General features: G+C 47.9%; 1 protein-coding gene across 1 annotated transcript in view; it reads right to left on the minus strand.

The window, feature by feature from the left end:
- Window positions 1-399: 399 nt before the first annotated feature.
- The window catches only part of CHRDL2 (chordin like 2), a 28,714-nt gene continuing 5,934 nt past the window's right edge, over window positions 400-23,179 (minus strand). Inside the window, exons 2-11 of the mRNA XM_071572606.1 lie at window positions 20,015-20,127; window positions 19,155-19,248; window positions 17,853-17,995; window positions 14,494-14,587; window positions 13,375-13,430; window positions 11,688-11,856; window positions 10,608-10,802; window positions 7,402-7,584; window positions 2,767-2,859; window positions 400-978 (exon numbers count right to left, since the gene is read on the minus strand). Coding sequence (XP_071428707.1) covers window positions 899-978; window positions 2,767-2,859; window positions 7,402-7,584; window positions 10,608-10,802; window positions 11,688-11,856; window positions 13,375-13,430; window positions 14,494-14,587; window positions 17,853-17,995; window positions 19,155-19,248; window positions 20,015-20,127 — 1,220 coding nt within the window. The 3' untranslated portion in view covers window positions 400-898. The remainder of the gene's footprint in view (window positions 979-2,766; window positions 2,860-7,401; window positions 7,585-10,607; window positions 10,803-11,687; window positions 11,857-13,374; window positions 13,431-14,493; window positions 14,588-17,852; window positions 17,996-19,154; window positions 19,249-20,014; window positions 20,128-23,179) is intronic.

Here is a 23,179-nt window from a genome sequence, read left to right on the forward strand (position 1 = left end):
GGAAAACCAGCACAGGAAGCTGAATCAAGAAGACACTTTAATAAGATTTATCAGACAGATTTGTATCTTCAAATAAATAGATTTATCAAAACAGAATAAAACAAGAACCCAAGGATAAATACAAGTACCAAAACCAACCTGAAAATCCCCCAAAGCTGTTTCCAGATGGGGGAAGGTAATGCTGCTACATGCCCTCCTCCCCACACTGCAGAAATGTTCCTGTTGGCCCTTTGGTAGATGCCCCACCTATGAATACAGCCCAGTAGATATTATGTAGGATATATATAAATATATAGCATAAAAACCTGCTTAGTAGCAACCTTAGTGCAGTGTTCAGGGTCTCAGACCTTGTCAGCAGTTGGGTCCGCCCAAAAACTACATCTTCATGTGATCTGCAAAGAAGGGAAAAGGGTCCTCCCAGCTGGAACAGAGGAGGAAAGACACAAGCTTTTTCACAAAACACACTTTGGTGGGTTTTCAGCCAAAGAAACCCTTTGCAGATCACAAGGACTCCAGGAAAAGAAATAAGGATGATTTTTCTTTCCTTGTAGGTCATCTTTGTGTTGGCAATTGGAAAGAAGCACAGTCAAGCTTTGCTCCTGGGGGTTTTTTTGGGAGTGCCGGGGTATCAGGGATGTATCCCACCTCTTTATGTCACATAAGGTCTCAAACCTCTGCTGTCTCTCCCTTCTGCCTCTGCAGGATAGCAGAGATGGAGAGAGGCTGCACCTCCACTGCTGCAGCTTCAACACAGATCCACTGGGATCTGCAGTTTCTGGAACTTACGCTAGTGTATCCTTTATTGCAGTGCCAGTCTATTTAATAAATCTGGTTCTCATATACTTGTATATGTGTGGGTGTGTAGATAAATCAATAGGTAAGGTAATATTTTTTTGCTTTACAAGTTCTTTGTTTCCTTCTCTGGGCTCTCTGTCATTCTCAGCTCTGATGTCTGGGCTCGGAAGATGTTCCAGTGACCTGGATGAGCAGAGAAGGGCACCCATTAGCAACAACCTTGGAGCAGGAAAGCACAATTTCCCCCATGTGCTGGAGGATCCCCAGGGACCATGCTGGGAGAGAGGTTGGGATAGAGATCTACCCACAACACCAGCCATGACCAGATCAGCTTATCAGTGATCCATCATCCAGCTCTAGACTTCATCATCTTGCAGTTAAAATGGTACTTGAGGTCAAAAGGGACCTTCTCTACCCACTGCAATGCATTTAATGACACCAGCAACTGCACTTCCAATTCTTTTCCTGGTAAATCCTTGCACGGTCTTAAAAGAAGAGGAGCTCAGACTGAAACAGGGATAAATTCCTCTCTGTACCTCCTCAAAGGGTGCTTTGATGTGATTTTGGGACCATGTCCTTCCTGCCAGGTATGTCTGGGATTCCTGCCTCGCTGGGAGAAGAAGCATTTTGCTTGTCCTCTGTCTCACCTTCAAAAAGCAAAAGTTTCAATTTCTTGGGTATTGGATAGGTAGATTTCTCTCCTCCCTTCTGTGAGCCCCATTTCTCTGGGATGGCTTGCTCAAAACCCCTTATTTTCCTGCTGCTGCCTCAGCCTTGGCTCTTCTACCTCTGATAGTGGAAAATCTTGCTGCAAAAGGAGAAGGAACCCTCCGGAATACCCCACAATCTCACCAGTGAGCTGCAGATTCACAGCAAAGTGAATCTATCAGTGGGAGCTTGGAAAGATACCCCGAGAGAGAAAGTGTCCCAATCCCCCTCCTTGATCCCACAAAACACCAACATCCCTGGATGTGCAGGAGGGGGCTGGAGGTACTTCCCCTCAGGTGTTCCCTTCCCCTATAATCCCAGCAAGGATTATGCAGCCCCAGTGTCTCATCCCAGGGGTGGAGGGAATATTTTCTAGCTCCATTAATCTCCTGTTGTGAAGAAATCACCCATCAATGCTTTCCTAGAACTTGCGGTCATGGCAGAGGGATGGTTTCCCAACAGGGTTGTTTGCCAGGGAAAACTGAGACAAGAAGAAGCAGGCACACAACTCCATGAGAGTGTGAAGCCCAGCCTGGGAGCAGGGACTTGAAAATCCCTGAGGGTTTGCTCAAGAGATGTTGTCCCAAGTGGACTGGGGGTGAAAACAAATCAGCCTCCCTGGCTCACTGGATGCACTGGGCAGCAACACTGTTCCAGACTGACCCAGTGACCTATGGATGCAGGACAATATGGGAATGGCTCTGATCCCAACCTATCCCACTAAACTCCAACCCAGCCCAGCAGGAGAGGCAGCCAGCAGGAAATAGTATGGCAGTTTCACTTTGTACAGGCAATTCCAACATGTACACTGGCATTTCTGCTTTTCGTAACATGTACGCACATTCAGAAACACTCAGAATTATTTTTAAAAACATTTCAAAAGTTTATTTTCTTTCTAATCCCTTGCATAATTTATTTTTTTTCTCCCCTACCCCCTAAGACTAGATGGATTAGATATAAAAATCAAACAGTTTTATGGAATTTGGACAGACAAATCCTTTGGATTTCACAAGGGTGCATCCACTTTTAGAAAAGCTGGCTGCTCTTTGCAATACCATAAAGTGGCTGTTTAACCAGGAGTGTTGCATATGGGTGTGAAAACAGGTCAGCCTCAACCCCACTAAGCTTGCACAAGCCTTTTCCCTATAGTTCAGCTCCCCATGCCATGCTGGGATTTATGCAGCCTTTTCGGAATGGCCAGAGCAGAGCAGGAAAACAGCTGGTTGTTTGAGGAGCAAGGAAAAAGGATTTTTCTTTCCCTACCTTCATTTGTCCTGGTGATCAGCCTGAAGTTTTGTGCTTCTTGCTTGAATTCTTGTTTGCTGATCTTCTTGGTTTGGATCAGGTGGAATATTCCTGCAGAAGGGAACACAAGGTGTCAGATTATAGATTTAAGGCTTACACAGGTTTGGATGTTCTGTCCCCTCCTGAATGCAAAAGAGAAACTGCCTGCCCCAGATGCCCTGGGGTCCTGGTTCAGTGCAGGACCTGCTGGCGAAGCCTGGTGGGAGTTTGGGAGTGAAACCAGGGCTGATCAAGGCCAAGAGAGATCTCATTTGAATATTAGACTGAATATTAGGAAGAAACTCTTCCCTGTGAGGGTGATGAGGCCCTGGCACAGTTTGCCCAGAGAAGCTGTGGCTGCCCCATCTGTGGAAGTGTTCAAGACCAGGTTGGACAGGGCTTGGAGCAACCTGGTCTAGTGGGAGGTGTCCCTGCCCATGGCAGGGGGATGGAACTAGACAAGCTTTAAAGTCCCTCCTAACCCAAACCATTCCATGATCTTATGGTTCAATGCAAACAGTACTGCTCATTAAATCAGGACACAGCAGGGACACTATGAAGCAGGTGAAAACGAAGATTTTGTTGCTCCAGAAAACAACTCACAATGGAGGTTCTTGGATTTCCCCATAAACCATAAAAGAATTAAAGGTGAGACCAAAAAGATGCTGAGATCCCTGTCCCCTCTGCTCTCTCTTGACCACCTGTCTCCCCTGACTGCTGAGACGTCTCCATCCTCAGGTGTTTTCCTTTCCTGGAAGCAGCCAGGGACCAAAGTTTTCCATCTCTCAGCCTCCAGCTCTGAAATTCCTCCAGGACAGGAAAAAACATGAGTGACCTCAGTAGAGTTTGGTATTTCTGCCCATGCCAGCATCATCCCTTCAGTGGAGGGGCCTGACTCAGACGTTTGACCCAAGCAAATCAGAACATGCATTTAGCAATGGAAGTGACCTTTTTGTGAATTAGGGGCTATGATACTCTGAAGCACGACAGCATGACAAACCAGACAGGCATGCCTGGCATATCCTTCCCCACCTCCCACGCAGGCCCCCAGAGCATCCAGTCTCTTGCTGCCAGCAACGTGGTCCCCCCTATTTGGTTAAGACAATTACACATAAAAAGAGTATGAAATTAAAGGGAACCAGCTTGCAATCCATCTAAGCGAGATGTTATGGACTGTGGAAAATTAATACAGGAAGTCAAAGACATACAAAGAAATATGTGGGTATTTGGACTATTAATAAATGCTTTCAGTGGGATGGGAAAAGTAGTCCTACCAGTAACAAAAGAAGATATTGGATGGAGGTTATATAATTGTTAATGAGGCACGAAAGGCACAAGTGTTTAATAAATCGTTCTGGTCTATACTTAGAAAGGGGCAGGAGACAGTGCTTGCAGTTGCCATGGCTGATGAAGCACTTTCCAGCACATTAGTAATGAAGAGGATATTTTAAACACAAGCTACAAGAAATAAACACCCTTTATTCAATGGACCCAGACAAGACTCACCCAAGAGCTCTCTCAGAGTTGGCTGAGACCCTTGCCCTGGGATGGCCATTCCTGACAGATGTGAGGAGATCGGGAGCAGTGCAGGAACACAGAGGATGCTCCAGCAGGCACAAGGAGAGCACAAGGCAGCGCAGATAAGAATATTCCACCTACCAGAGAGGCAGGAGGGCATGGAGCTGGAAAAGGCCAATGCCGCTTCCAGGCAACCTGATCCCATTCAACAGGCAGGATCATTCCTTGCAACATTTTGGTTGAGATGGAGGAAGGGGGGGGGGTGTCAAGCACCTATCACCTTCCTTGTTGCTTATCAGGAAGATGGGGACAGTTTTCAATAGGGTCTGTAGAGAGAGGACAGTGAGTGACTGTATTAAATTAAACAAGAGGAGATTAAAACTATATAGCAGAAAGACATTTTTTATGGTGAGAGTGGTGAGGCCTTGGCACAGGTTGCCCAGAGAAGCTGTGGCTGCTTCATCCCTGGAAGTGTTCAAGGCCAAGTTGGACAGGGCTTGGAGCAACCTGGTCTAGTGGGAGGTGTCCCTGTCTGTGGCAGAGGGTTGGAACAGTGTGATCTTTAAGGTCCCTTCCAACACAAACCAGTCTATCACTCAATAATTTTATGCTTTAGGTGCTGCCTCAGGATCCAAATAAAAGTGGAACACAGTAGAGCACAAGGAACTAATTAAGGGAGCAGTTCATCATTCCTGCAGAGACAGGCTCTTCTGTAGTGCCTTCCTGCCCATCCTGAAATGGGTGGATGGGACACAATTTTCTCTGCTGGCTACACAGAGATCCAACATTACCAGCACTTAACACTGGGCTGGGGAGTGAAGCAAGTCTAATTCAGGAAACTGGTCTCAAGCTTTTCTAAATCATCTGCAAGAAAAAGCCTTAATGAGTGGATGAAGGTGGGATCTTGTGTGCACATGAGAGTATGAGACTCATCTTAGCAGGACACAACCTTTGGCCAGAGACCCACACCCTCATTTGGGCTCTGCATTTCAAGAAAGACACAGAGTCCAGAGCAGAGCTATAGGAAGGACTGAACAACCAGAAATTTCCAAAATCATGGAAAGACTGAAAATATTCAAGTGCTTAAACAGTATAAGAGAGGACAGAGGAAGGAGCTGATGGCATCTTCAGAGGAAAGGACTGTGGTCTTCATATCTGCAGTGGAGAGGATAAGAAGGCATGAGCTTGAGTGCACACTGGGAAAAATCTTTTCTGGAAAAAAGTAGCTGGGCTGTAGAGTCTTCATGGCAGGAGAAAACACCAGAAAAGTACGGGGATGGCTAGTCTGGACCCTGCAGATCTCCTCCAGCCCAGGTGTGAAGAAATATAAGCATGGTGAAACCCCAGGGATGGCTGGAGGTCCCAGAACTGTCAATTTTCAGGATAGAAAGGACTATTTTGATCACTGTCTAATCCACAGCCTGGAAGGGTAAATCTGGAGAAAGGGGTCCATGGATTAACCACACCTTCAATCCAGGTGTAGGGCAGGAATCAACAACAGAGCCTCCAAACCATTCTGGTCCCTCTCTGATCCTGTCTGTTCCTTCATTGTCCTCACTCGCCATGATAACTCTTGCTCAAAAACATTGGAAAGTCACCTTTCAAAACTCTTGGTGGTGTTCATACCCCTAAAATCAAGGGGAAGCCTCCACTGAAACTCTTATGGAGGCTGGTTGTGCACCACCAGGCAACTGGCTAACTTTTGACTGGGTATTGGCACTGGTTTCTCCTCTCAGCTTCTGCTTCATGCAGAAAATCCTCCCAGTACAGAAATAGAGAAGGCCATATAGGTATCATGAGCCCATACAAAGGCAAATGGATAAGGTCCAGCTGTGACTTGCAGCATCTTTACTCCACACACACTGCATTGCTGGTAGAGTAGATGGATCACGAAGAGATGGAATCCATATGTGACTCTTTCCCAGTAACAACACTTCACTCTGACAAGCAAAAGAGCTGTGTTGATCTTGGGGACAAGGGCCTTCCCTGTCTCTGGCTAGCAGGGCTCAGAAGCTCCATGCAGATGAAGCTTTTGGCCTCAGAAGGTGCCGAGAAGGTTTTGGTGGCAACTTCTGCCAAGGAGCAAGGAGAGGAAATGCTAGGGCCCAGACAGTGTGGGTTCAGATCTGTCCTCCAGTTACAAGATGTAATTGTGAAGGAGAAGAGGGGGAGAACAGAGAGAGAGCCACCACGGAGGATGGAGGGTGGCAGTGGGAGGATGTTAACATGGTGTTAATCAGAGCTTCATCTCTGGGGTTAGTTTCTCTGTCTTCCACCCATGTGTGCCCATCCTTGGTGGCCATGAAGAGTCTGGCTGAGGTCTCCCTAGGGAGTGAGGTGAGACATGAACATACCTAAGACATCAGAAAATCTGCCTACACATGTCCAGAAGACAAGGGTTGAGGGTCACTGTATCCATAGGAAAGGTACAACCAACCTCAAATGCTCAAGCTTTTTTGGGTAGAGAATGTCCAATAGAAAACCAGTGTTGGGACACCACAATGCTTTCCTGGGCCCAAGAAAAACACAGTGCAAATATCCAAGGTATCCCTGGGATCCTCTGGTCCATAACTGTTGCAAAACTGAAGGTATGGATAGAGAGCAAGAGATTGGTGCCATTTGACAGTGTATTTGCCATGCTTTGACCTCTGGAGGACACACCAATGGGAGCATCCAAATCCACCCATCCCCCTTTAGAAGCTGTGGGAGGACTAGGGTTAAACAAAAGAGCAAAAGCAAAAACTCAGACCAGAACAATTTTTTTTGTTTGCTTCCCATATGCATTTGGCATGAAAACAGGGAGGTTTAGAGGAAGAGCCCCATGGCCCTTGTCTTGTTTGACCACATACTGTGTTTCCAGATGGTGTTGCAGTTCATGGTGGGGTCCAAAGTGGTTTCCAGCCCCTGGTCTGCATGGAACTGCAGGAAAACAGGGTGAAATGAGGGACCCAGAAAAGCCACTCTGCTGTTAGCAGGGTTTGATTCACCACACAAAGGCTTGAGCAGTGCTAGAAAAGCCTAAAAAAATGACAAAAGCTTGGAAAGCTCCAGGATTCCACACACTCCTTCCACTCCTGGTTTTGTTACAGTACTCACCTTTAATCAGCTTCCAGTTGTAGATTTCCACCTCCTCCACCAGCTCCTTCTCAATGGCCATTGTCCTGAGGATCTCCTTGGAGTTCTCCGAGCGTGGTGACACAAACGTGTATACCAGGACATGGCTGGGGTTCTTGCCACACTGGGTGGTGACTATTTCATCTGTGGGTTTGACTCTGATTTCTGGGCAAAAACAAGGACAGAGTTCATTAAATAGGGGCACAAAGGAGCTTGGAGGAGCCACCTCAACATCCAGGCTATGGAAAAGGCATCTCCTTGAGTTTTGTACCACTGGGCACAGTCACATCTCTGAATAGGACCTTGATCTGATCCACAGCACCAGCAGCAAAGGCAGATGTTAATAACAAACAGGTGGACCTGCTCATCTAGATATTTTCCATTCCTTCTGACTCTGGCAGCAGAGCAAGGGATTTTCTATACCTGGATCTCACCTCAGGGACCTTGGTGTAAAACCATCACCACAAAGCCCAGGCTGAATTCACTTCCCAGCTTACTACTGCTGCTGTCCTGAAGGAGGAACATCAGGTAAATGAAGGGATGAGCTGGCAGTGTGGAATCCAGAACTGTGGCTGGGCTGTCTGGGCAGCATGTTCAGCACAGCATCAGCCTCAGCACAGTCCCATATATAGGGTGCCACCCACACACAGGCCCCACATGACTTCTCTAACATCCTTGATAAAGGAGAGCTGCTAACATTTAATTTTTTTTAATGTTTCTGGAGTCATTAAGAATCCCCTGTGGTTTTGGAAGGAGATTTATTGCCTTTGGTTGTGGGCCTTGGAAAGCAGAGGAGCCCAGAACTGCTGAATTTAGCCTTGTTCTCCCAGTCATTGTGGATGCTGAAACTTATTGTGCTACTCGAAAGAAAATTTCGCTATAAATAGATGCATGTGGTTTATTTTAGTAGGATAGTTATTCTTCGCTGAGAAGGGATAGATATCCCAATTTAAAGGGGTCAGCACTAGGAATAACAGCGTTCAGCTCTGCAGGCTCAGCATAAGGTAAAAGGGGACAGGCACAGCCCAGTACCCTCATCCTTTCCACCATGGGGTCAGGGTGCAGGAAAACCTCTGTCCCAGAGCATTAAACTTCACCTGCTCCAGGGCATTTATAGAATCATGGAGTTGCTAACATTGGAAAAGACCTCTAAGATCATGGAGTCCTTGATTAAAGCTCCACCTTCGCAGCAGGGAAGGAACCCAACATTCAACAGGCATTTAACAGTTTTGAAGCTTCACTCTGGAGCCACTCAATGGCCCAACAGTGTGGAAAGGAGGAGCAGAGACATGCATCATGGTCGCTAGTTCTGCCCACAGCAGCTCTGATGGCCTCCCCATCTAACCAATGCACGGCAGCAGGATCAGCATCCCTTTAGCAAACAAATCACCCAGTGTTTCTCTCCAAGCTACTGGGTACAAAGGAGAAAAGGGAAGGACAGACACAGAAACGACCTAGAGAAAGAAGATGGGCAAAACCTCTGTGCAGTGAAAGAAAGGGCAAGGATGTAAGCTGGCTGAGCAATGTGTGCGTGCGTCTGTGTCTGTGTCTGTGATCACTGTCTGGGAGAACTGGAAAGCAAGAACAAAATCATTTTGGCTGCATCAAGGTGTTTAACTGGAAATAAAAAGAATACTGAACAGCAGACAAGAGATCCAAGCAGGGAAAGTTGTCAACTTGAAAGCAGAAACCCATTTAAATGGGAATGCAAGAATAGAAGAGCTCTGCTTAGGCATCACACCCCATTCCTACCAGGCACCACATCATAAATGCTGCTCATAAACATTTCAGAAACCTTATTAAAACAAGCTGAGCTTCTGCACTTCACTCCTCTGGGGAGGCCATCCCAGAACCTCCCTGCTCAGAGGCTGGAAAACCTTGAAAATTTCAGCTCAAATGATTTTGGAGCCTGTTTGCCACCATTCCAAAACGTGGCAGTGCCCCTTGGTTGTTCTCCCTGGTGAGAGTCCTCCACAAAGCTCCCTTGAAGCTGCTCATCAGAGATCACAAAGAACCTGCTGCACTACCACCCAGGCTTAAAGACACTCAGGTACCTTTAGTCTCCTGAGGGAAGCAGTAGGTAGTCCATCAGCTGAACTTCTACTAAATTACAATACAGAGAGGTATAACCTGGAAAACATTCTCCAGTGGGAACAGGAGATCTCATGCACTGCCACATCTTTGCCAGGGTTGTGGTTTAAGGAAAACAGCTTTCCAAAAACCAAGGAGCAGGTGAGAGACCCAAAACACACTGAACATTAGAAAAGAGGACTTCTCCACCATGGAATCACAGAATCATTACATTTGGAAAAGTTCTCTAAGATCATCCGGTTCAAGCATTCCCCCAGCAGTGCAAAGGCCACCTCTGTTCCCAAGTGCTACATCTCTATGGCTGTTAAATCCCCCCAGGGTGAGGGCTCTACCACTGATCTGAATAGTATATGCCAGGGATGGACACCCTTTTGGGGAAGGATTTTTCCCAATATCCAACCTAAACCTCCCCTGGCACAACTTGAAGCCATTTCCTCTTGTCCTGTTCCTTGTTCCATGGTAGCAGAGCTTGCTCTCCATCTGTTTCCACTCGCCTGTCAAGCAGATGTAGAGTGAGGTCACCCTTGAGCCACTTTTCTCCAGGCTGAGCCACCCCAGCTCCTTCAGCCACTCCTCATCACACTTGTGCTCCAGACCCTTTCCCAGCACCAGCACCAGCCCAGTTGTCCCTGGATCACCCCAACAACTGTGTGTCCAACCCTCACTTTGAGGAATGGGGTACTCCCATTAAAACAAACCATGAGTAATAGAGATAACCCCACTCCTGGGAAATGTCCTCCTCCTTTCACCAACATCTCACCTGCTGCAATTTAACCCTATGACTTTTCATCCTACGTGAAGCTCTGGAGAACAGACCATGTGCCTTCTCCCCAGAAAGCACCTTCTGTCTGTCTGAGCACTCCTAGCATGTCCCTTCATGGGCATCATCCTCCAGAGTCTGCCCTCCCAATAGAAGGAACCTTCTGAGGGTTCTTGCAGCTTCCTCACCTCAGGAAAGTCCTGCTGCCCTCCAAGACAAGCCAACCCTTCCACCTGAACTCATCTGATGTGGATTCGAGTCATCAGCAATGTGAATCCCTATACATCTATCCTGGGATCTGGAAGGCAGCTGCATGAGCAGGTGGGATCCCACCTACCTGGACATATTTTACAGCATTTCCCATCTACTTTTTCTGGATAGTCACACGGATACTCCTTGGGGCACGTGATCTTCTGGCAGTCCTGGACGCCGTCCCTGCAAGTGCAGAGTATGCAGGGCAGGAGGCCGTAGAGCCGGAAAACAGGGTGCCACACTTCCCCATGGGAATAGGTCTTCCCATTGTAAACACAAGCTGGAGGAGACAGAGAGAAGACCTGCTGGTCCAAGGCTTGGTGGAACTCAACACATATCACCACCTCACAAATGGGTGGTTCTGCTCTCTTGAGGAGCAGGATATGGCAGTGGATCCAGCAGCAGAGGGAACTGGGATATTGCAGCCACCCCACCCAGGAGATGCCATGGGGCAGAGGGACCATGCACCAAAAGATGGAGGCTGCTGGGTTCGACCACCCTGGTGTGGGTGAAAGGTAAGTATGGGCAGGACCTCACCTGCCTCCCAACATCTGGAAGCTTAGGGTCCCTCCAAGGCTGTCGCAGGAATGAAGCACAGTGAAGAGTGCCACCTGCTGACTCCTCCATGGAAATTTTTAGAGGTCTCAAAATCTTCTCCAGGGCTTTATCTCCAAGGACTGGAAAGAGCCTTTCTGGAGGCATAATGGTGAGAGAGCCAGCAGGAGGAAAAGGATCTGTTATTCCCCCTCTGGATCAAGAGGGTTGCCTCCTCATCTCATTTTCCTACTCTCTCCTCCATAAGGAAAACCTGGGACAACCTGGCATGTGGCAGGTAGGTGCAAGGAAGAACATCCTCACCCCTGTAGCACTGTCCTGGAAGGTTCATGTGGACCCTTCCAGCTGAGGACCTCCCTTCCCAGGTCCTAGATCTCCAAAATACTCCTATGACTAATCTTTCAACTCCTTTTAGAAAGTGGGAGATTCATGTAGTAAAGAGGCTCTGGGCACCAGGACTGAGATAGCTGGGGGAGGCTGGCAGTGGAAGACTGGGATGTAGGACTTGCTGCTGGAAACCTGCTGCTGAAATATATTCCCTGGGGAATTCAAAGTTCTGGAGAAGTCACCTCAAGTAACACACACACTTCCCAGCATCTTCATCCCTTACCTTTCTTGTGTTTCTCTTTCAAGACAATCTTCACAGTGGTACCACCTGTCCCCTTGGGTTTGAAGTTTCTGGGAATGAACTCCAGGGAAGAACTGAGAACAGTGGACACAGTGGCTCCAGGTGGCTTCCTGCCCATCATCTCTCCCAAACACTGGTCTTGTGAGTGCCTCTGTAAGCAGTCAGAGAAAAGGAGGGTCTCAGACCCAGGCAGTTGAATTGTTCTTACTCTAAAGTATGCTGGAAAGAGCCATACAGTGTTCTGCACACTTTCCATCAAGAGTGGAAGGTCCAGAGACCACAGGGATAAGCAAGGACCCAGAAGCTAAAGAAACACATAATCATTTATGTTGGCAAATCTCTCCAAGATCATCAAGTCTAAATGTTCACCCAGCACTGCCAAACCCACCAGTAAACCATGCATCCAAGTGCACATCCACATGGCTGTTAAATCCCTCCAGGAATGGGCACTACACCACTGCCCTGAGAAGCCTCTGCCAGTGCTGGACAACCCTTTCAGGGAAGAAATTTTCCTGAGCTTCCCCTGGCACAAGTTGAGGCCATTTCCTCTTGTCCTGTCCCTTGTTCCCTGGGAGCAGAGCCCAATCTTCACCTGATTCCACCTTCCTGACAGGGGGTTGCAGAGCTAGGTCTCCCTTGAGCCTCCTTTTCTCTGGGCTAAGCCCCCATCACAAACCCCTCAACCTCTCCTGGTGCTCCAGACTCTTCCCCATCTTGCTGCTGCCACCACCCAAGGACTCCTGAGCAACTGGTGTCAAGGTCCCACACTGATGTCCTTGCTAAGCTACATGTTGGTCACCCTCATTGAGACAGCCCCTTTCTCTCTCCATACTCAACACCCTCAGACAAGCATGTGAGGTCCTACATTTCTGACACAGGCAGGGAAATGGGTTGTTTTTTACCTAAATGCCCACCGGGAAACTGAAGACTGGCATTTGTGTGACCCAGACAGGATAAGAAAGGTAAAGATGGGCCATATCTTGCTCTCTCACTTGGTGGGGCAGCAGGAGGGCAGGGGTGTGGCTGCCAGTCAGCAGGACTGAAATCCCAGGAATAGCCCAGACTTTCAAGGCCAAAGTGCTGGGACAAGACTCACAGCACAAAGGGTCCCCTTGTGCCTATTTTGGAGATTTTATAGGTGGCAGAGCAGTATGGAGAAGGGCAGAGCCAAGAGCTAAGTGACCTAATCCCACAGACCTGGCTCTGAAATATCACCATGAAGGAACCCTTGGCCAAGAAGGAGGAGAACTGTCCAAGATTTTCAGTTCCTGCAGGTCTTTTGCTCTTCCAAAGACATAAGAGGTCATAGAATCAGAATCATTTAGTTTGGAAAAGATCTTTAAGGTCATCAAGTTCAACCCTTAACCTGGCTCTGCCAAGTCCACCACTAAACTATGTCCCTTAGATGTTTCAGAGGAAGAGAAGAGTCTTTCCCTGGTGGTCTTAGGTCTGACCTGTGCTGATACCCCTCACACAAACTCAATTCCAAGACATGATTCCCCTGCAAACCAGGTGTCCATGGTTCTTCTGTCCAAGGACTTGAGTGCTCTCCAAGAGCTGCTGGGGATCATTTCTTTGTAGAAGATAATGGCCAAGGACATTGTTTGAGCTGTTAATTGTAGTGTGCCAAAAGCAATAATCTGAGTTTTAAAATGCAAATATCACGTACAACACCTCTGTTTAACTGCAGAGGTTCCTCCTCTGTGGACTTCTCATAGGAGCCATCTGCAAGGGAAAAACATTGTCCTGTGAGATGCTGGGTGGAGATTTGCTCTCTCTTTGGCTGGAAACAAAGTGTTGGCCCACCTGGGAGATCTGGAAAGAGGGGAGCTTTGAATGTGCAATTCATATTATCCAAAGTAAATGAAGCCATACTGCAAAAAACTTTTTATCCCACTATCAACAACAACTCAGCTCCGAGAAAGACATGACCTTGTAGCTTCTGAAGTTGTGACACGAGAACACCTCAGAGCTAGAGTTGATGGAGTATGATTAAAAATAAATCCAAAGACATTTCTCACTGAGTCAGTGACATGTCCCAGCTGCACCTAAGAAAACCAGGACAGAGAAACACAAATGGCAGAAAAGGAGAGTTTGGAAGAGGTATCTGGAGGAGGTCATTCTGTGTCCATGGCCAGGAGACCACCATGGTCTTCCAGCTTCATAAATACCTCTTGTATTAAAGAGTCATTTTATGCTGTGACTTCAGTGTCAGTAGGGTGTGAACCTGCCCATCCTCTCTTGGATCTGTCTCATCTGGAGACATGGAGCTTGGCTCTCCTCCCTCTCCCAAGTGTGAGTCAGGGGGAAAGAGCAGCAAATTCAATAATTTCTCCCTCACAGAGAGCTGTGAGAATGAAACTCAGTCATGCTATACTGGGGAGGAAAGAGAGTTTTTCAATGACTGTTCTGGAATCTTCTCTGAAGCAACAACAATAGAATGCACCACCTCTACACGGTCCATTCTCCGTTCTGAGAGGTGAGTAGCCTGGAGGATTTTTATCCACACAGGTCCTATCTCTTGCACAACACACCGGTGGCAGGGCAAAGAGCTCAGCCCTTCCAGCTTTTGGGCTGCAGGAAGGTAGATCACAACTTTGTGAAGGAGGGGAAATGTGCAAGGAAAAACCCAAGCCCCCATCTTTTGTTTCCTGGTGCAACCAAGCAATAGGAAGTGGCCTGATTTAAGTCACAGGTTTCCAAAGTCCTCCTAAAGTGTATTGGAATGGCTCCTGCTGACAGATGGCAAACAGCTGGAGTGTCACCCCCTCACCCTTAGCCTTATTACCTTTGCAGACCTGGCAGCAGGAGTCCATCACGGTTAAGGAAGAGGAACACAACACCTCTGGGCAGGTCACCAAACCGCAGTAAATCTGGCCTTCCTAGGATAGCATGGGGGAGGAAAAAATATCTTTGTCAGCATTATAAAAGGTTGTGTGTCTCCCATGTTGGGATGCCAGCACTTCAAACTGCAGATCCACCATAAATCATTATGGAGAAATTCTTCCCTGTGAGGGTAGGGAGGCCCTGGCACAGATTGCCCAGAGAAGCTGTCACTGCCTCACCCCTAGAAGTCTTCAAGGCCAGGTTGGACTGGGTTTGAAGCAACCTGGTCTAGTGGAAGCTGTCCCTGCCTATGGTAGGGGGGTGGGACTGGATGACCTTCAAGGTCCCTTCCAAACCAAACTATCCTGATTCTGTGATTCCATGATCAAAAGCCCCCTGACAGTCCATCTTCAAACCTCACCAATCAGTGCTACCAGCCCTGAAAAAAGCCACCACACACCTTTAAACTCTACATAACAACAGGGGTTGTTATTTGAAGGGGCACAAGAAGATTTGCTCTGTCATCTCCCAGGAAAAGGACTTGGAGGAGACAAGTGGAAATTGGAAGCATGATGCCAAACCCAGACTCAGGTCCACGCCAAAGCTTTACCATCCCTCTTCCCTGGGGTTATTTGGTAAGACCAGAGGCAAACACACAGGCATAGGTCAAGAGCTGTGGGTGGATGTTCAGGTGTAGACTTTCTTCCACTGGCTGGGTGATTGGTTTGGAAACTTCATTCCTGAAGTGATTCAAGCTGAAAACCACAGGTCAAGGCCAGTCTTGACCTTAGTGCATCCCAGTCCAGCTTCAGGCAGTGGATTTATACTGCAACACTAAGTTTTGCTGCTTTGCAGAAGGGTAAAAAAGGATGGTCAGAAGCCACAGCTCAACAGCAAGGTCCTCTTCTTCATGTAGCAATTTTCTCTGAGGTGTCCACAAGCTCCCACTCAACCAAAACCAAGAGATCAACCAAGGATATCCTTAGAAACCAAACCACAGCAGTTTCTCCCACCAGGAAGCCAAACTGCTGCACAAGAAACATGAGAAGGATGAGGAAAGTTTGTTAATCAGCAGGATCTGGTGCAGGTCACAGCAAACCAAACCCTGATCTCCACTTTGGGAAGTCCAGGCATGCTTCCTCCTTCTTTCTCATTCTGACCAGCAGCTCATAGCAATGACCCAACTCAGGCAAATATCATAAAAACACGATTTATCCCAGAGGCTCCAGTCTCAGGTCAATTTTTGAAGAGGGTTAGACCAGCTGTTCCCACAGCTGTTCCAGCAGCTGACAACATCAGACACAGCCCAGAGATCCCTGCACAGCCAGTCTTTTATTTTTCCTTTCGTATCCAGGGTATTATCCTGTTGAATAAACATATCCTAAGTGACAGCCTAGAACAACACAGAACTCCACAGGTTCCTGGGGATGAAGTGGGAAAGCAGAGTAAAGTGGGCTTATAGAGGGCTACTTCCTGGTGTTTTCCACCATCTACCTTAGGTCCCTGAGAGACGAACCAGCCTCAAAAGCTGTATAATTTCTACATCTGAGCTATTCCTCTCACCACCAAGCTCTGAGGTGTGTGCAAGCCATAGAGTCTCAGATCAGCTATTCCAGGATAATGGATACTTTACTACCAAACATTAACAGGTGTAACCCCTGTGTGTGTGCTCCTGGCATGAGAGAGGAAGGTGGTGTAGGCTCTCCTGTCTCTTTCTTTCCTGGGCAAACTTAGTCCAGTTATTTGCTGCAAGCAAGACATGTAGCTGTGGAGGCTGGACCCATGCAAGGGCTCTGATAAGTGGTGAAAGCCACACCTGCAACTCTCTTCTTTTTCATGGCAAAAACAGCAGCTGGCATGAGCAGTTCCCCATAGTGTCCAAGTCCAGTGTCAGCACTTCCAATCCCCCTTCCTCACTCCATCTTGAGAAGAAGCGTGTTCCTTTTATCTCCTAACATTCAGCTCCTGGCACTCCACACACCTTCCCATCACTGCTGGCCTCATGCCTCCTGAGAAGATGTCAGAACTCAGGTTTTGGTGGATTTTCACAGGATCCCAACCCATGGGAGAGGGCTGGGCAGAATAGAGCCAAACACTGTCTCAGCGCACTGCTGAAGGTTCATGGAGAAGGAACATCCCAGTGGAGTTGGCAGTGGATGGTGGATGGGCGTTCCATCACTGAGACACACATTGAAACCATCCTGGCTACTGCCACAGCCCTCAGATAGGACAATCATGACCATCAGGGAAGAAGGGAATACAATAGTCCTCCCAAAGTCACTGGAACTGAGCATGAAAAGGAGCTGCTTCCTGTAAATGCTTTTTGTAGACAGCCTGGAAAGCACATGGACAGTCCTTCTCCAGGGTGCATCTCTGCTGGACCAGAGGGCTGGTGAATGCTGGAGATGATTTTAGCAGAGCCCAGCTCCTAAAGCTCAAGCATATCTCAGTCCTGGGTTCAGCTTCCACTTCAATCCAAGCAAGGGGGATGAAGATCCAGTTGCCATCCCACTGCCCATCTCTGACTGCCCAGCACCTCTGTGTCTCTGCTGTAATCTCCTAGGGTAGCTCCAGCCATGCAGGGCAGGACCTGGCTGCTGGAGGCCCCACGAGACCCAGGAACTCAGCAGTGGTTGGGAGCCATCAAATCCTTTCTGGAGCTCAACTCAATCCCAGCAGCTCAACAGCAGGGTCAACAGTCCATGGAAAGATTTGGTTTAGATAGCAAAAAGAAATTCTTCCCTGCGAGGGTGGTGAGGCCGCAGCACAGGTTGCCCAGAGAAGCTGTGACTGCCCCATACCTGGAAGTGTTCACAGCCAGGTTGGACAGGTCCTGGAGCAACCTGGCTTAGTGGAAGGTGTCCCTGCACATGGCAGGGGGTTGGAATGGGACAAGTTTTAAGGTCCTTTCCAACCCAAGCCTTTTTGTGAAACTATAGATCCCAAGAACCTCTGAATCCCAAGCACTGATACCTCATGTCCATGTTGCCTTGCAGGCACACTGAGCTCCTTCAGGCTCCCTGAGGGCTCAGCATCCCAGCTGGATGTCTCAGACACAGCCCAAGAGCACTGGAATGTTTGATGGGGACAGGGCTATCCCCCTGCCCACTCCAAGGAGCCCCAGTGGGGCCCACCCAAAACTGACCCATGTGATCCCCAGTGAATCTCTCTTCTGAACTGATAACCTGATCCTGATGATAAACCCACCATGGGCTGATACCACTAGGTCTTCATGAGGTTTTTAACCTTGTGGAACAGTCTTGGGGTGCAGGAGCAGAGCCCAAGCCCTCCCCACCTCCCATGGGCTCTGGGGTGGCTTACGGAGCAGCTGCACTGCACACACTGGTTGGGCTGGCGGCTGGGGAACAGGTCACTGGTGGTGAACAACTCCCCTTCCTGGTAGGTTCTTCCGTTGTACTGACAGGACTTGGCAGGTGCCCGGAGGCCAGAAGGGGAATGTGGCTCTGGAAAAGAACGTGAGATTGGAGCAGGGTGAGAGTTAACCCTGCCTGGACCTGACACAGCATGGATGCTCTGCAGATTCCCCCATGGGCCCGACCCAAAGGGACAAGGAACCCTTTATACATGGCATTTCCCATGGAGAAGAGGCCAGGACATTGCATGGTTGGTTGGGAATTATGATCCCAAATGCTTTTGGGGAATGGGGCTGCCTTGACTGCACTGAGCTCAGCACAGAGGTAAAACCTGGAAGTCCAATCTCTAACAAAATCATTGATTTTTTTCCTCCCACTGTTGTAATGATCTCCAAATTCAGGTGGAGTCAGGTAAACAGGATAATTAGCTAAAAATTAAAATTAGGGTTTACTTTCTTCCCACTTTTATTTCCTAATTTCTCAAATCACTGACGGTTTCTTACTGGCTCTGCCAGCACTCAGGTAGGGAAAGTTTTGAGATGATCTGTAGGGTTGAGAATTAATAGATTGAAGCAAACTGAGTAGTAGACAGTTAGGGAAAATTTGGGGGTAAAAACTTGAGGTGAAGTGTAAGAGACAAGGAACATTTTGGAGGAAAAATCTGAAGGGACAAAATGAACAATTTTGGCATAAAATGTGAGTGAAACTGTAGGGGAGGGAATGGAGATTTTGAGGTAAAAATGACATAATCAGAGTGGACTGATAGTGAAAACTGGGGGGGGGGTGAAATCTTAGTAATCTGTAAGGAGAGAATGAATATATTGAGGTAAATCGAGGCCATCAGTAGTGGACAAGTAGAGAAAATTTTAGGGATAAAACTTCAGATAATCACTAGCGTAGAGAATGAGGTCGTTAAAAATCTTTTTGTCTTTTCTTTTTCTTTTTCTTATCCAAGACATTTTACTGGCAAATGATCAAAATAAAGTGCTAGTTTCTGGTTTGCCCCTGAAGTGTGAAATAATATTTTGTCCCTACTCTCACGATGGGGGGCAGAAAGTGGATTGCCATTTTACATTAAAAAATGACATTTTTGGGGGGAAAAAGCATCATGAGCAACCCAAGCTGCTGTGACTCTGTGAGCAGGATCAGACCCAGCATTGCTGCATTGCCACAGGTGTGAGCAGTTGAGGGACCACTCTGCAGGACCACAGCCACCTTGTCCCTCCCTTCCTGAGGGATGTCCACCTACCAAGACACCTTGGGCAGCACTGCTGGGGGTCCATTATGGGGTTGGCACATTGCAGAGCTGGACACTGGATCTGATAGCACCTGATATTGGTGTTCTGGGAAGAGACAAAGATGGTTTGTTTAAGCCCACAGTGAACATTCAGTCCATGTTCACACCTATAGGAGGAGGAAGATGTTGGTTGGTGGCCACATTATTATGACAATTGTGCTGAAATGCAGCCAGCTCATGGTCTCTTATCAGCAAAGACCAGTCATGGTCCAAGAGTAGCCCCAAGCCACCTCCACTCACAGCCCACCAACTCTACTGAGACAGAACCACAGAATCACAGACTTGGTTTGGGTTAGGAGCGACCTTAAAGATAATTCTGTTTCATCCCTCTACCATGGGCAGGGACAACTTCCACTAGACCACATGGCTCCAAGCCCCATCAAGTGTGGCCTTGAACACTTCCAGGGATGGGGGAGCCACAGCTTCTCTGAGCAACCTGTGCCAGGGCCTCCCCACCCTCATAGAGAAAAATTTCTTCTAAAATCTAATCTAAATCTCCCTTCTTCTAGTCCTATCACTTTCTGCCCATGTAAAAAATCCCTCTCCACCGTTTTATAAGCTCCGTACCAAAAGGTTTCCCCATGGTCAATGGCAACTCCTTCAAAAGGTCAATCCAACAATACCCAGGTGGACAATGGCTTTTTCAAAACAGAAGACATTAATCCAATGCCACTATGGGGCTGGAAAGGGCTTCTCAGGTCAAGTTAGACCATCAGGTCAAGTTAGACCATCAGGTCAAATTAGGTGCCAAAGCAAAGCCCTAGCACAGGAGGGTCCCCACCACCTCCCACAGCCAATCGCAGGGAACATGCCTCAGAGCAGCTGCAGCGGATGCAGTACATCAGCCCCTGGGGCTCTAGGTAGGGGTGCCAGGTCTCTCCTGGGCTGTACTTCTTGCCGTTGAAGTCGCAGAATGTATCCAACCCTGAAAATCAACCAGGAGAAGCCACATGAGAAAAACAGATGATCCTCAGGAGAGCTCCCCTCCCTCTGCAATGAGAACAGCAAAGACAGCTCTGTGCCTTCATGCTTCTCCCTGTGAGCAGCTGATGGCCACATTGCACTCACCAAATTCCAGATGGAATGCATTCCCCAAAACCTCTTTTTTTGTTAATGATTTGGTGAGAGGGTTTACGCTGGGACCCATCTAATCAGCTTGCTTGGCAACTCCTCCAAGCAAGCTGAACTCCTTTTGCAAGCAAGGAACAGAATGGGTGATTTAGAGGCCAAAAAATAGTGTTTTAGGAGAGCCTGAATTTAGGAGACATTTTCACTGCTACACACAAAAAAATAGAAGAAGAAAGAAAAAAAGAAAGATAATTCTGGGTAGAAGCACGTTCTGGAGGAAAACCTTTTGCTCCCTCTAGGAACTTCAGCTCATTCTCTACAGGATTTCCAGACAAGCACTATCACCACACCAGCAGCCAAATATCAGCCCTAAGGAGCAGGACTGGGCTGGCTTGTCCCATCTTCTTGGCTTTACCTGCCTTGGTGCAGCACTGGGCTGACTGGAGTGACTGGCTTTTCATTTACAGGGTTGTTCATGGGGACAGCAAATCCACCTTATCCATTTTTTGCCCCCAAAAGCATAAACACATACGGTATTGTACTTCCTGCTTGATCCTATCATCCTGAGAAGACTCAGTTTCCAGCTATGTTCCTGAACAGGAGGCATCTATACCAGAAACGATCCAGACCCAGCCAAAATGGCATGGATTTAACCTCAGCACAGCACAGGGAGAGCAATGAGATATTCGGCGCACAGCACAAGTGGTGAAGGAGGTCCCCTTCAGAGATCTCTGCTTTCCCTGTATTTTAGCAGATCCCTATCAACCTCCTCCATTTCCAAGTCCTTGGTCACACACCAGTCCTTTGGCAGGACCAGGTATGCCTGCAGCAGGAGCCTTTGGGACAAACCATGGCCAGAATCACCACCAAACCCCTAGGTCTCTGTCAAAAAAACCCAAATCAGTTATCCTTAATGTTCACATCCACAGGCATCACCTAGTCCTGCAGTACCAAGCTCCAACCTGCAGGAATCTGGACCCTCTAACAACTCTGGTGGCTGCTGCCACTCACCTGTGACACGTCCTCAAGCCCTGATCAGTTAGAGGGTCACACCAGGACTAACATGGTTTTAGTGGTTTAAGTGCTCACAGCCCCAGTGAAAACTGAAGGTGATTTAAACACGTCATTGAAGGGATTTGAGGTAGTTTGGGCTATGACATTGCTCAAACACAGTGGAGACACTTATGCTCCCTGAAGCTTTAATGGGTCTTTTAAAACCTTACAGCACCCTGGGGATGTGGGAGAGGGCTGTTTTCCAAGGCATAGTGCGCAGCTCCATGAACTCAAATGTTGACCTTGCCAGGCTGCTGAGAGGACTCCTTGATGAACAGCAGAGGACCCCCAAAATTATCCCAGTGGTGTTCACACACAGGGACCACCGGAGAAGGCAGGAACAAAGAGGAAGTTTAATCAGGGGTACAGGTTTATATGGATTTTGGAGGGATGCAGATTCACCAGTAAGGGACAAGAGGGGAGTCTGGATTTTTGCCAATAGGAGTAAGGGGATTTACATTCAATGGGAAAGGGTTTCAGGAAACATGAGGTCACTATCTATCTCCCAGCCCCCTGGCCTGGCAGGGGACTTCTGGGAAGAAGAAGCAATGACAATGCAGTTTTTACCTTTAGTACATTTAAACCACATTAAAAACATCCGTTGTTAAAGCATTCTCAGTGGCTAGTGTATTTTCTTCATCAACCCATTTCTGACATGACATTCTCCATGCCATGTAGTGAGAATGCATTGCTAGAGTGTTCACTACCCCAAAGATGCCAAAAACCATCCTGTGCTCTGCTCTGTCACCTGGGGCTCAGCAGTGGTTTGGAGAGCCCAGCTAGTCTTGTCCCACCTTACCAAAGCTGGAGATGTCACCTGCTCAATGGGTTTCTCCCATCAACCACAAAACTCATCAAAATATGCTTGGGGTTTGCTGCAGTCCCTCCTCCAGCTCCTGACCATCCTGAGGATGAACTCAAGCAGCGTTCTACCGTGGCCAGACCCTCTGACCAGCAGGAAGGGCAGCCCTATGGGCCTGTGATGATCCTTATGGGTCTTTGCCAGCAGCCTGAGCTTCTCATTGGTGGCTTTAAGTATTTGATTCTCCAAGTTGAACCTTTAAAGGAGCTGTCCAGACCTCCTGGTCCAAGCACAGAGGTGTGGGGCCAGCATTGCATCTGCAAACATGCACACATGCAATAATTTTTGAGTGGATGTCATCAGAGGGACAGGCAGATATTTTCCTTCCTTTTCCCTGCTCAGGACTTCACATCATCTACATATCTTGCTCCAAACCTGTTGACAAGCCAACAAACCCCTACTCCTGGCCACACAGGACATGAATTTACAGCAAACTACACAAAACTAGTGACTATGCAACTGGGAAATGCAGAAACCCAAGAGAGAGAGGAAAAAAAATCCACAAAAAATGTTTTACAAAAGGTGAGAAAATTGCTTCATGTTTTCCTGCTTGCAGCATCTTCATGAATTACACTGAAGTGAATAAATCGAGTTGCCTCCATGTGCCATGGCCCTGCTCAGCTTTGCAGGCTCTCCTGCCAGTTAGTTGCTCCGTGCAAACATTTAATCACCAGTGGATCCCTGGTTTGGCTCCAGCACTCGAAAGCAGCCTGATTCATGTCTGCAAAATTGCTGCTGATAAAATAAGGCTGACTGGTAGCACTGGGCAGCAGGAAACACTTGTCAGCATCTCTATTTGGCAAAAGACACCAGCATGTTTGGGTAAAAGCAAGCTGGGGATGGATGGATGGATGGATGAATGGATGGATGGATGGATGGATGGATGGATGGATGGATGGATGGATGGATGGATGGATGGATGGACGGACGGACAGACGGACGAACGGATGGATGGATGGACGGACGGACGGACGGACGGCTGGCTGGCTGGCTG

The sequence above is a fragment of the Pithys albifrons genome, chromosome 1, assembly GCF_047495875.1.
Source record: "Pithys albifrons albifrons isolate INPA30051 chromosome 1, PitAlb_v1, whole genome shotgun sequence".
Classification (NCBI taxonomy): domain Eukaryota; kingdom Metazoa; phylum Chordata; class Aves; order Passeriformes; family Thamnophilidae; genus Pithys; species Pithys albifrons.